Source organism: Yamadazyma tenuis, chromosome 2 (genome assembly GCF_029203305.1).
Source record: "Yamadazyma tenuis chromosome 2, complete sequence".
Lineage (NCBI taxonomy): Eukaryota > Fungi > Ascomycota > Pichiomycetes > Serinales > Debaryomycetaceae > Yamadazyma > Yamadazyma tenuis.
The window spans coordinates 176,293-189,755 of NC_089462.1; the positions used below are offsets into that span (position 1 = coordinate 176,293).

A 13,463-nucleotide genomic window follows, 5' to 3' on the forward strand; every position below is an offset into this window, starting at 1 on the left:
CCATTGAGATCAGAGGGCTTGGTTGTGTTTTCGCGATTATTTGGGTTAATCATTTGTTAAGGATTGAAACCTGTAATTGACACATTCTCATCCGTACCATTGAGTGCACCTCCTTAGAAAACCGACAATTGATAGAGTTTCCGTCTTTAAAGCCTAGCCAAACACCATGGAACCCTTGAAAAAGCTTCCAGAGGGGACCAAAATGACGGTGGGGTCTCATAAAATAACCATACTCAGTTACCTCTCCGAGGGTGGATTTGCACACATATATAAAGTCCAGATGTCTCCCAAAGAAGATGATTCGGATATTGCCTGCTTGAAGCGTGTCATAGTCCCCGACAAGAGCGGGTTGGATCAATTGCGTAAAGAAGTTGATGTTATGAAGAAATTGAGACTTTCCCGATGCGTTGTAAGATACTTTGATTCACACGCCGAGAGGTTGGAGTCCGGTGCTTATCAGGTACTTGTGTTGATGGAGTTATGCCCCCATGGATCCTTACTAGACTACATGAACGCTAAGATAAAGACCAAGCTCACAGAGTCTGAGATTCTTCTGATTATGTTTGATATTAGCATAGGGGTTTATGAGATGCACAGACTGAAGATGATCCACAGAGACATAAAGATCGAAAACGTGCTCATAAATGCCCATCACCGGTTCAAGCTAGGTGACTTTGGATCTACTAGTCTGCCATTGATGCCTCCTACCAACCAGCAGGAGTTCCAAGCGTTGGCCCATGATATCACTTATCAAACCACTCCTCAATACCGATCACCCGAGATGATCGATCTTTATAGGAATCTCCCAATTGACGAGAAATCGGATATTTGGGCGTTGGGGTGCTTTTTGTACAAATTGTGCTACTATACTACTCCTTTCGAAGCTAATGGTGACATTGCTATTTTGCATGCATCTTTTCAATTCCCACCAGCTCCCGTATATTCAGGAGATCTTAAGAACCTTATCATCATTATGTTGCAAGAAAACCCATTCTTTCGTCCAAATATTGTCCAGGTGATAAAATTGGTGTGTAAGATGACCAATGCAGACTTCAAGACGTTGAAAATCCAAGACATCTACAAAGTAGGATCCTATGATTTCCAAGCTTTGCACGACTATCAGCAGAAGAAACAGAAGGATCTTTTACAGCAACAACAAGATTACTTTGAACAACAGAAAAAGCTACAGCAGCAGCAGATACAGCCACAACCACAGCCACAAGCAGAAAGCCTCGCACCTAGTGCTTACGAGAAAGATTTTATTGACCCTGAAGTAAGTGAAAGTGACGATTCTTCCACAGAAGGTTTGGATACCACGCTTGGTGATTTGGCAGATCTTGAAGACGTGGAACAAAGATATCCTTCTTTGGAAAACATAATAGTCGAAAACGATGCCCCTAAAAGTGGAACTGGTAGTATTAAGTCAGCCGGTCCAAAAGACCTGAAAATAGAGAAGAGTGCTGTCCCACCACTTCCCATGGTACCAAACTACCCAGTTCAGCCACCGATTTTAAGTTCTCATGACCTTCAAAGGTTAACACCTGAACAATTACAGCAATACAACTATCTGCATCAGGCTTACCAGTATCAATTGAGCCATTGGATGTCTTACCAACAAGCTGGAGTGTCACAGCAATACCTTAGGCCAGAGCCCAATAAGGAAAAGTATTCCACGGAATTTGAAAAGAAGGAGGCATGGGAGAAACGCCAACCTAGTATGGGTGAAGAGGCTGAAAAATTGGTTGACGACATATTTGGGTCTAAATCTCGATCTCCCACTGATGTTCTTCAAATTCAGCAAAAGACTTCTCAAAGTATTAAGTCCGAACCTGCCGGTGGATATTTGGAAAGCGAGGATGAAGAAGATGTGAATGTCATAATCAAGCCCGCCAAGGTAAGGTTGAGTAAGAGTAACAATTCGTCAGAGTTGAGTCTTAGTAAGGCAAAACCAGAGCCCAGTATCGAAGTTGTATCCGATACAAAGACCGACCAGCTTCTTCCCACCGATTTAAAGCTTCTTCGCAAGGACAACTTTGAGAAGAAGGAGGTTGCAGAAACTCGCTACGAGGCCCGTGAAGATCTCCCAGTGCTGAATAGCACGACAGGAGCCTTTCCTAAAGGAGAGCCCATGATAAAGGATAACAGAGTCTCTGCGAGTAGCAATTATCTTTCGCAGCCACTAGTGTCAAATCCTGTCCAATACCCGAGTTCTACTATGATCCGCTCAGGTTCAGGTAAAAATTTGAACCCATTTCCAGTGAATCCTCGTTCTGTTTCAGAAGCCAACTTTTCTACAGATGGTGCCTCCGATTCCAAGAAGTTTACTAATCCTTGGGGTGACTACAGAAGTACGCAGCATTTGCCTAAAGCGTCCCAATTACTGCAACAAGTAAATTCCCTTTCCATCAGTGACAACCGAGGCGATTCTTCTACACCCAAAAAGCCTTCTACCGAAGAGCCGAACCTAATAAACTTGGAGATTGGCCTTGACTCCGAATCTTCATTGTCCACTCCAATTATGACAAGTACATTTCTCAACCCACTCAGCGACTCGTTGATTGACTTGGATTTAGATGACAAGTTCCAGAAACCGTCCGACCGCCCTCACTTCAAGAAGAAAGTGCCCAGTATCTCCAACCCGTCTGACTTCAGAGTACAAGAAGAGGTTATAGACTGGGCTTCAGACGATGAGGACCCAGAGCAGATGAACCGATTGGCCATTCGCAGCTCTTTGAAGAAGCTGGCCCGAAGGTCAGGAGAGCACAAGCGGTCAGAGAGCACGTCAGGAGAAAGCAAGAAAAGGTTGTCACGCTTGATCCAAAACTCATAGACGCACTCTACATATACACTCAATATAGATACTCCAGATTACTAAGATGCGCATCTCTTCAAATTTTTTTCGTGCTTGATACATGAGTGAAGCAGCTGTAAAGAAGTTGCTTGCCAACTTGCTCCTCTTGGCGCCTGTCAAGAAGTTCGAGACAATAGATATTCCTGAAGACATCCAATCTGCCTACAATCCAATTTTGCACATAGCCAAAGGTAGATCTTCAGAGCTCATTCGTGGTAATGAGTATGATCCAATATTATATGGAGACACCGTAAAACAACAGTTGAGCTTGTTTCCTAGTTCTGATCTTAGCCACGTGCTAAGAGAATATACGGACCAGTTGTTTGATTCGTTTCAGGCCAAATTTGGTTCCTTAGCAGATGTTCATTTACAAGTGATAGCCATTGCTTTTCTCCAGACGTTCATCCAACTCAATTTTACCGGACCCAGCGTTGGATTCACACAGGCAGTGTTATTTCCAGACGTAGATGAGCACTTGGTGCAGTTCGAGGCCTTGAAGTTGTTGTCATTAGAAGGCCAAACTCCGTACGACTTGAGTGTTGATCCGGTGTTCTTCATCATTTCGTGCTTGATATTTGAAAGACTCACAAATGTCAGCGAAAACCAGTCTTTGGTGGGTCTGTCTACCAATGTTAATATTGAAGACTGTAGTGCTTCCACTAATGCATTGAAAGAGGCTAACAAATCCAACCCTATAATTGCAAGTGCTTTGTGGTGGAGGTCCAGAGCGTTACAAGTGCAAACATCTTTGTTTTCGGAACCTTCTAGCACGATTCCTTCCATTTGCACGCTACTCATCACTCCAGACATCGTAAACACTGTCATTTCCAGTGAAGACAATGAACCACATTTGCAAAAGTACTTACAGATCATTTACTACCTCGAAAATGCCAGGTTGAATATTCATAGTCAAACCGAGTCTCTTGCAATTCCCTTACTTGGGCAAGTGAGAAAGATTTCGGACCTTGCATTAGTGTTGACGGGAGCCAGAGCCAAGAGAACCAAGTATCAAAAGTTCCATACGGCGAATCTCATTTTACTTGCAAAGAGTCAATCCACCGACTTCTATGAACCTGAACACAATCAGGACGATGCCCCAGAAAGCCATGATTTGAATTCCGATCTCTTGTTGGAAAGGCCTCACTTTGAGTCTCTTGAGGACTTGGAAATGCCAGATCAGCCTGACACCAAGAGAATCAAATTTGACCCTGGTGAGCCTGAACAAGACCACAACGTGGAAAAGTTACTTCCTATTGCCCCAAAGCAGGAAGATATACCCGTATCATTGAAGGGTATAGATCCAAATAATCAACCTCCGTTGAATGAGTTGGATAACATTCAGTTATTGTTGAGGTTGACTACCATTAGGCAGACGACCCCTTCTGGAAACTCTCTAGTGGAGGAAGAACTTCTTGCTCTCGTGAGTAGAATCTTATACATGGACTCAAAACAGGTGAACTGGTCGATTTTCTCCAGGGCCTTATGGGAAAGATCTTTGTTAGAGACGGGGAAGGCAAAGACAATCGAAAGAGGTATCCTTCAGATGACTTCTTTAATCGAGGAAATTGGTATCAAGATTAAGACAAGAATCATTCCTCAAGCCCAAGAAGAAGCATCTTTGGATGATTCAAGTCCTGCTGCTTCAAGGTTACGGTTTATTCACCAGATGACTTTAATGCCCCAATGGTCAATGGACATGAAGTTGGCTGAAAAGTACATGTCTATCGGGGTGATAAGGTCTGCCCTTGAAATATTTGAACGATTACAGTTATCATGTGAGACAGCACTTTGCTACGCAGCTGTTGAACAAGAACAAGAAGCAAAGAGGATTTTATTGGAAAGAATTAGATTACACCCAGAAGATGCCAGAGCCGTTTCTATCCTTGGGGATATCACTCAAGACCCAGAATTATGGGAGAAAGCTTGGGAAATCGGAAAGTACCACAAGGCCAAAGCTTCTCTTTCGCATTACTACTATTCTCCTCCTCAACTGACTGGGTTAAGCAAGAATTTAAATTTGGCTATCATCCACATGAACCATGCTTTGCAAGTCAACCCATTGAGTTACGAAAACTGGTTCTTCTATGGGTGCTGTGGATTGGAGAGTGAACAGTATGAGTTGGCCGCTGAAGCTTTCACCCGGTGCGTTTCCTTGGACGATGTCAACTCTCATGCATGGTCCAATCTTGCTACATCCTTATTGAAACAAGAAAAGACCAGACCTGCCTTCAACGCTCTTAAGAAGGCCGTGAGAGCAGCCAATGAAACCAAGCGGTCACGGTCTTGGAAGATCTATGAGAACTACTTGATTGTGGCTTTGAAGTTACACGAGTGGAACGACGTGTTGATTGCAACAAGAGAATTGGTGGACATTAAGGGAGGTTCTGAAGGTGAAGGCTCAATTGATATTCCTATTGTAGAGAAGTTGGTGGAAATATTAGTGTCGACAGAATACCCTACAGAAGAAGATGGACGGTTGACACATTTCCAAACTTCTTGTATTGACTTAATATGTAACATCATTCCTAAAGTCATCACCACCTCCTCAAGATGCTGGAGAATTGTTGCCCGAGTTGAGTTGTGGAGAAAGAGACCTTGGGCCTCATTGGACTGCCATGAGAAAGCCTACAGAGCTGTTACAGGAAACCCTGATTTAGAGACAAGTGAGCAGGTATGGAATGAGGCCGTCGATGCATGTGCTGATTTAACTGCGGCTTATGAGTCTTTGGGACAAATGGCAGGTAAACACAATGCAGGCGATTTGGTGTGCAAAGACTGGAAGTACAAGGCCAAACAGTCAATTAGGTCGCTCATGTCGAAGGGAAAGGATACCTGGGAGGACTCCGATGGATGGTATAGACTACAAGATTTGAAAGAAGAGTTTTCTAACTAGATTCCAAGGTGGGGGATTTACCAGGTTAGTAGCAATGTGTTTCAAACTATTTAGCTAGATATCGTCGACAATTTCAAGGTTTTCAAAGTTCAATGAAGCTACTCTCTGTTTTGATACTCTTTTATGGTTGTCGATGGGATAAATTTGAGTAGGAAAGAGAAACTCAATAACCTCCAACGCACCTTTTATTCTTAAAATCTGGCTCTGTGACAAGTACTTACACATCTGATGGCAAGAAACTCTGCAATACAAAACAAATATGGCCCTCAAGTTATCTGAAGACTCGAGTTTGAGGAGTAGGATAAAACAATAGGCAAATCCGCTACCACTGGTGGAATTCATCAAGTAAACTGGAACAAGTAAGAGCTCCAAGGCTGACGAGGCAATGCAAACATTTTCTTCGAAGGTGGTCAAGTAGGGAGAAAACTTCTTGGAAAGTAAAGGGTCTTCCCAGACGTACCTAAATATTACCGAGTTTATGTTGAAGATTGAGTACAACATGAAGGGAAACAACTTGAAGACGTTTGGTGTGTATAACAAAAGCATTGAAATCACCAACAAGAGGGTATTTTCAGACTTGACAATGGTGGATATGGGAACGAAGCCTTTTACTGAGGTCTTGTTCCTGATGATAATGGAAAAATGGCGATAAAGTACAATAAAGTAGGTAATAGTAATATTAACTGCAGCTAAGTGGTAGTAGTGTTCAAATAGCAGGGGACATTTTAAAATCAGAATGAATGCCATAGTAACCCCCCATATTGTACCTAAGTGACACGAGAGCCACAAATATTCTAGGAAACTGGAGTTCTCCAGAATAAGTTGCACATAATGATGAACAGAAGCTTGCGCCACGGTGGATTCATATTGCTGTTTCAACCAGAAGGAAACAATTGAGTAAACCTGAGAGATAATGCCTATTGCAATCTCTAACTCAGGAAAGGAGATCATGTTTATTGGTCTCAGTTCTTGTTGATGCACTTGGTTGTACAGCATTTGAAAGAATGGTAGTTGCCAAAGGTGTTTGTGCTCGATGTTTTTCGCAGCTTTGTTCCTTTTGCAACCGTGGCTGTACATAACCATAGAATGAGAGATATACAATATTGGAAGGCAGTAAAACATACAATTATCATATACGTATATTCCGTTATAACTATTCATATAAAGGTATGCCCCTGTTATCCATGAACGTACTACTTGTCGGTTTATATACCATTGGCCTTGGATTCACTACATACTGACACACAAGCTCGTTATGAATTCGTATTTCTCAACATACCGTCTCTGACTTACCATCTCTCAACCCAATAACCGGCGCCCCTTCACCACCCGCCATTCATTCACTACTTCTTTTAGGTGTATGAACACCCTTTCACGTGCCCCGCACAAACCAGGCGCTGCTGGGTAAACACACATTACCGCGTTTCGATCTCAGTAAAAATAAAGACTGAATCTACCTTCTCTTGTTATAACCCAACATCGGGACCGGTTATTTGAAGAGATCAAACTACACTCGTCACATATTTCATTCTTTTGTACACACAACATCAGCCATGGTGGATGATAAATATATTGGTTTGGCGCTCGCCATGTCCTCTTCATTGGCCATAGGTGTTTCGTTTATTGTCACGAAAAAGGGTCTTTTAGATGCCTCCCACAGAAGTGGAAACAGTAACGCCGATGGACACGAGTACCTTGGTAATCCTATCTGGTGGGCGGGTATGGTAACGATGGCCATAGGAGAAATCGCCAACTTTGCTGCATATACGTTTGCTCCTCCGATTTTGGTGACTCCTTTAGGTGCCTTATCAGTTATTATTGGTGCTGTGTTGGCAGCCATCTTCTTGAAGGAAGAGTTGGGAACCCTCGGAAAGATGGGCTGTGCCATCTGCTTGTTGGGGTCCGTTATTATAGTGTTACACGCTCCACCAGATAAAGAGATCGAAACTGTTGATGAAATCTTGGGCTATGCCTTCAAGCCTGGATTCTTGTTTTACTGCTTCTTGGTGACGGTTTACTCGTTGTTCACCATCTACAAGATTGTACCAAAGTATGGCCATACCAACCCAATGATCTACATTTCGATCTGCTCTTCGGTTGGTAGCATCTCGGTGATGTCCATTAAAGCGTTTGGAATTGCCTTGAAATTGACTTTCAGAGGAAACAACCAGTTCACCCACTTGTCCACATACTTCTTTGTGCTTGTGGTGGGTGTATGTATCGTGACCCAAATGAACTACTTCAACAAGGCCTTGGACCAGTTCGACACTTCGATTGTGAACCCGTTGTACTATGTCACGTTCACGACGTGCACGTTGGTAGCTTCGTTCATTCTCTTCAGAGGATTCAACACTACGTCGGCTGTCAACATCATCTCATTATTGATCGGGTTCTTGATCATCTTCTCTGGGGTGTACTTGTTGAACATCTCAAGAAAAGAGAACGAAGACAGAACCAGAGAAATCTTCGGAGTTCACACCGGTAAAGACATTGGCCCAATGGATGGAGGTGTCACTGGGTTCCAGTCGTTGAGGAGATCCATGCAAGTCTCGAGAGGAGACTACGATGAAGAAACAGTAGGGTTAAGAAGATTCGATAGCTTTGAATTGGAAAGTGATGAAGACGCTACCACCATTCAAGCCACGCATAGAAACTAAACACAGCCGTGAATGGCCCTGGCTCGTGTACTATATCAAGGTTTTAACATAAATATATATTTCGTTGTTTAAAATACACTCTTCGACAGAAGAAAACCCTATATAATGCAGCAGGTAGATGTTCTAATTAGATGTCGTCAATGTCCAATTCATCAGCTCCCTCTTCTTCCGAATCTTCAGCCCCGAACTCGAAGTTGACGTCTTCGTCTTCGTCTCCTCCAAAAGTATCGGTTTCATTGATCTTTGCGTTTTCTGGTAATTCTCCCACATTCTTTAAGGTTCTAGCCTCGTCTGAGTTGTACTTGTGAACAACATCACAGGTTTCGTCTTGAAATTCCCTCAAACAAACCAAGATAATATCACCTTGGCCCATCCATACCTTCTTTCTCAACTTACCTCTAATGTGGCCCATTCTCTTGATACCATCAAAACAACTGACCTCTAGTCTACCGTTACCTAACATCTTGGTAATTTGGGCATATTCTTGGGACTCTTCCTTGTAGATCAATTCTCTCTTTTGTCCCGAGTTGTCGTTCTTTCCTCTTCTTCTGTTCTTTCCTCCTTTACCTTTACCAGATTTTCCCATGGTGTAAGTACGATTTGCTGTATCTATAAAAAACTCGATGGTTTGAGAAAAAATTTTATGGTGTCAACAGTCGTGTACAGGCCGCGCGCTGCACTTGATATTCAATTTCGTGCTGCTTTTCTGTGCTTGGGAAGACTACATGGATTCTTTTGAGGCAAACACCCAATTCACTCAACTATTGCGTGAGTTGAACCCAACTGTGCAGAGCTTGCGCAAAGCGGCACACTTCGCCATCAAAAACTGGGAAAATGAAGACTACTTGTTTACTTCCATCATGAGTATTCTCCAGGACCCCAAAATCGAGGTCAATACCAAATCTACCATCTTTCAGTTTATCGATATCTTGGTTAACGAGTCTCATACTATATCACTGCAACCGCGGTCCAACTACTCATATCCTTACATTTCCAGTGTCAAAAACTCACTACCCCTGATTTTATTGGATGTGTTACCTGCTTCCAACAATTACAATCTCCATAGTGTTTTCAACAGTCTTCGAAATATTTCTCGGGTGTTGAAGATTGACTGCCAGAAGTTTGAAGATGACTTCTCGTCCTTCAGTCCAGATATTTTGGACGATAATGACAGACAAAACATCGATTTGAATGTTCCCTATCCCAACATTACCCTTGAGAATTCAGATTCTGCCAACGATCCTGTGACTCGGACCTGGGAATTACTTTCCCAGAAGCGTAAACAAAGCTACTATGAGAGACTTAGGCTTCTTAAACACCAAAAACCGGTGGAACAAGAGGTTAAAGAGTCGGAAATGTTCAATTTGAGGCCCAAGGATAAATATGGCCCTAACGAATTGTCAAGAAAACAGATTCTTCTGAGAATGGAAGACGATAGAGAAACACATAAAAGGTCAAAGGAGAATCTCTGGGTGGTAAATCGTCCAAAAGAGGTGCCGTATGTCACTGAACATGAATTTCAACAGTACTACTGGAACAGATATGACTCACTCTCGGATAAAGACGAAAAGGCATTGTTGGAAACCCTTGATGACTTCAATACCGTGGTGATGGCCAGCTACAAAGACAACCAGTTTTAGGCGACCTTTTATTTATATACAACTTATAGTGAATGTAACGATCATGTCTACATATTTGCAATCGATGTCGAGATGATACTCAACAACTCATTTCTTCCCGCAACACCGTACTTGGCCGAGGTACTCTTGCAGTTACTATCCAAAGCCGCTACTGTCAACACATTGGGAATGACGTTTTGGTCTCCCAACGTGTTTCCAAGTTGGAAATTGGGTTCATCCACGGAGGTGGTTCCTCCACTAACAAAGAGACCTGAAACTCCATGTCCATCATTCGGATACTCAAGAGAAGGAGTCTTTTCCTTGATGGGAGTAGACGTTGCAGAATCGTTCACCACTCGAGGTTTGAAGTCGTTGAGGGAATTATTATTGAAGTAGTGGACCAAGAAATTGAGTGCTCTTAAACTTAATTGGTTTTGCTGGATCACCACATTGTTCCTGATCAATGAAGCGTGAATACCATCACTTTCATCAAAGAGTAAATTGACATGTTGAATTAAGTCTCCCATAAGATCGATGCTTCTATGCTTATCCTCATAAATAGACTTCCCCGGGTTGAAAATAATCGTACAATCCTCTATTTCTGCCTTGGAACCCGGGAGCCGCTCAACCTTGGCTTCCACGAGTTGCCTTACTTGAGGCATCCAGTTACCAATTTCCAGTTCGTTGACGATCGAAATCCACTTCTTTGATCCTTTGAACTTGATGTAGGCTCCATTCTCTGCAATCAAACCCATACTTGGAACTCTTCTGAACATGGTATCGAGAGTCAGTCTCTTCATGTAGCTACACAAAAACACCTTGTTATTATCATCCGATAACACATTGTTCAAAAGAGTAGCTAGGTGGGATGGAGGAAGAATATCCGAGTTCTTGATGTCCCTTGTCTTCATCGAAACAGGCACACTGTCTGGTCTGCTATCTGCAAAGCTCGTGATTGCGGAAGCAGTTTCCAAGTTTATAAAGAATAACCTGCTACCACCTTTACTGTCTGAATAAAAATTCTGGAAGACATTCTTACTAAATGTGCTCAAGTTGATTCTGTTTCTTTCGTGGTTGATTTTCCATGCCTCAATAATACTGGCCATACATCCCTTAATCCAGCTTCTGTAATCATGGCAAGCAACAACACTGTTACAGTTGGTCCATCTAGTCAATTTCTCTTCTGGTGACATGGTTAACAGAGTATAATACTTCTCGGAAAAATCATTCACATCCCATGGGTTTATCAACACCGCACCCTGTCCATCCAACTCCAATAAGTTGGACGAACCGGTGAACTCACTCAACATCAACGGCGATTTTCTTTCGGTCGAAGCAATGATGAACTCATGACAAGTCAAATTCAAACCCTCTCTCATTGAGGAGACGATGAACATATCAGCTTCAACCTGTAAAGCTAAGTATTGGTCAAAAGCTATATCTTGTTGCAAAAGGACCACAGGTTGGCTTACCGATATATTGGTGGCCATCGCATTGATTCGACTGACAATCTGCATGACATCTGCTGAATAGTCATCATCAGAGGGAGTCCCAATACATACTTGAATCAAAACAGTGTTATCAATGTAAGATGGGTGCTTTTGGAGGAATTTTTCGTATGCTGATAACTTTTCTTTTATACCTCTCAACTTGTCCAACTTGTCTCTCGAGACAATCAACTTCTGATCAGACCATCTTTCTCTGATTCTGTTTCTCCAATCCTTGACACTGTCAGAAAATAGAGACTCATGGAGACTACTGGCATCAATACCAACAGGAATAGTATTCACCATAGTGAATCTACCATCATAACTGATACCATAATCACTAGTATCAGCCAAAAGCAACCTTGAACAAGTCTGCAAAAAGTGCCTAACATACTCCTCCGTCTGGAACGAAATAGCACTGGCACCTAGCATTCCCTTTAACAAAGCTTCTCTTTGGGCCAAACAACGGAACACTTCCGATGATGGAAACGAAACATGCAAGAAAAGACCGATCTTAGCACGAGGAAGCTTCTCCAATACCATTTGAGGCACCAACAACAAATGGTAGTCGTGAATCCAAATCATGTTTTCTGGGTCATCGGGATCTAGGTCTCCGTTTTCTGCTTTATACACATCGACTATTTTGTCTGCAATCATCTGATTCAAGGCTTTATAGTGGCTCCAGGAATGATCTTCAAATGCCTTTGATTTAGGGTTGTCCGGAATCTCATAGTGCAAGGTGGGCCATAACACCAGCTTACAAAACGATTTGTAATGGCCTGAAAATGTCAAATCACTGGGATATACCACTTCAGAGAAATATTCGTTTTTGAGGGTGCTAGAAATATCATCCTTCACGTGCTGGGGAACCTCGTCACTAGGCATAGCCAATGTTCCCACCCACTTTCTTGAATGGATGATGTTTTCACCCACCGCCATTTTCACGGCCTTGATCAAAGACCCATTACCTTTGGCAGCAAATAACACTTTCCAAGGGCTGGTTTCAAAAATACTCGACTTCGAGAGTACTCCTTTCTCCAAGCTGGGATGTGAGAAGCCCCCGAAAGGTGCCAACTTAATCTTTGCTCGGGGGTTGGTTATCTCGTTAAAATCATTATCCCAGTCGTTGTCACTATCTATGTCCAAGTGATGACCCGCAATTGTAGCATCGTCATCGTCATCTACCTCTTCAGTTATTCGATCGATGACTGACGTTGAACTGTTGTTCTGCAACGACATAGATAATGCCGACCGATTCAAAGACGCATTTGCTCTGCTAGCACCCACATTCAGAGATTTAGATGCATTGGATGTCAGATGCGAACCACCACTATTAAGGGAAGTCAAGTTGGTTCCTGAACGGCTGATTTTCAATGAAGGCAAGCCAAAGTCGTTGGACTGTTTCTTTATATCCACCACCGAGCTGTCCATTCTCTTGGAGAACATCGATCTGGGTTGGATGAAGTGAGGCTGTAATTTTTCATCCAAGTTTTCAGCAAAGATTTCCAGAGTCGTACGTTCGGGTTTCGTGTAACGTTGTAAGAAGAAGTCCTCGACAGAACTAGGTCCACCTTCTTGAACCGCCGTGTGCTTGTGCTGGGTTGGAGATGTGCTGGGTGAAATATGACTTGAGTTAGCATTGCTCAATGACGGTAAGATAGAACTCAGTCTTATGGGGACAGGCATCGACCCGGTCACACTGGGACGCTTGGGACGTGTTTTGGCGCTGGCGATACCGGAGGTATTCGGGCTGGTTTTCTCCACATATGTGTCTTGAAGACCAACCTCGAACTGAACTGTATAGGGTAAAAACCTACAAGGTGTTAGTAAAAGCACTAAACATTCAAAAACGTGGGAGGCAACGATACATACAATGAACCGATAATTATTGTCATTTTTAGGGTTACAATTGAACAAAATTTGGGAATAGGACCTTTTATATATGTTGTTTGTTGC

The 13,463-nt window shown here is 42.7% G+C and overlaps 7 protein-coding genes across 7 annotated transcripts; 4 read left to right on the plus strand and 3 right to left on the minus strand. All coding sequences in view use genetic code 12, as the record gives it.

Annotated features, from left to right (window-relative positions):
- Positions 1–166: 166 nt before the first annotated feature.
- On the plus strand, positions 167–2,830 carry AKL1 (Ark- serine/threonine protein kinase; the record flags this gene model as incomplete). The annotated part of the gene is made up of 1 exon (XM_006690012.2): positions 167–2,830. The coding sequence occupies one exon, from the start codon at positions 167–169 to the stop codon at positions 2,828–2,830; it is 2,664 nt and encodes an 887-aa protein (XP_006690075.1).
- Positions 2,831–2,912: 82 nt separating this feature from the next.
- Positions 2,913–5,744, plus strand: PSN45_001344 (uncharacterized protein; the record flags this gene model as incomplete). The annotated part of the gene is made up of 1 exon (XM_066157642.1): positions 2,913–5,744. The coding sequence occupies one exon, from the start codon at positions 2,913–2,915 to the stop codon at positions 5,742–5,744; it is 2,832 nt and encodes a 943-aa protein (XP_066013739.1).
- Positions 5,745–5,798: 54 nt separating this feature from the next.
- On the minus strand, positions 5,799–6,695 carry PSN45_001345 (uncharacterized protein; the record flags this gene model as incomplete). The annotated part of the gene is made up of 2 exons (XM_066157643.1): positions 5,799–6,349; positions 6,512–6,695. The coding sequence occupies 2 exons, from the start codon at positions 6,693–6,695 to the stop codon at positions 5,799–5,801; spliced, it is 735 nt and encodes a 244-aa protein (XP_066013740.1).
- Positions 6,696–7,297: 602 nt separating this feature from the next.
- On the plus strand, positions 7,298–8,401 carry PSN45_001346 (uncharacterized protein; the record flags this gene model as incomplete). Its single annotated transcript, XM_006690436.1, has 1 exon — positions 7,298–8,401. The coding sequence occupies one exon, from the start codon at positions 7,298–7,300 to the stop codon at positions 8,399–8,401; it is 1,104 nt and encodes a 367-aa protein (XP_006690499.1).
- Positions 8,402–8,528: 127 nt separating this feature from the next.
- TIF11 (Translation initiation factor 1A) lies at positions 8,529–8,987 on the minus strand (the record flags this gene model as incomplete). Its single annotated transcript, XM_006690010.2, has 1 exon — positions 8,529–8,987. One exon carries the CDS (start codon positions 8,985–8,987, stop codon positions 8,529–8,531), a length of 459 nt encoding a protein of 152 aa, XP_006690073.1.
- Positions 8,988–9,126: 139 nt separating this feature from the next.
- On the plus strand, positions 9,127–10,041 carry PSN45_001348 (uncharacterized protein; the record flags this gene model as incomplete). The annotated part of the gene is made up of 1 exon (XM_006690434.1): positions 9,127–10,041. The coding sequence occupies one exon, from the start codon at positions 9,127–9,129 to the stop codon at positions 10,039–10,041; it is 915 nt and encodes a 304-aa protein (XP_006690497.1).
- A 47-nt stretch (positions 10,042–10,088) lies between these two features.
- On the minus strand, positions 10,089–13,402 carry TPS3 (Trehalose-6-P synthase/phosphatase complex subunit; the record flags this gene model as incomplete). Its single annotated transcript, XM_006690009.2, has 2 exons — positions 10,089–13,320; positions 13,380–13,402. The coding sequence occupies 2 exons, from the start codon at positions 13,400–13,402 to the stop codon at positions 10,089–10,091; spliced, it is 3,255 nt and encodes a 1,084-aa protein (XP_006690072.1).
- Between the last annotated feature and the right edge of the window lie 61 nt (positions 13,403–13,463).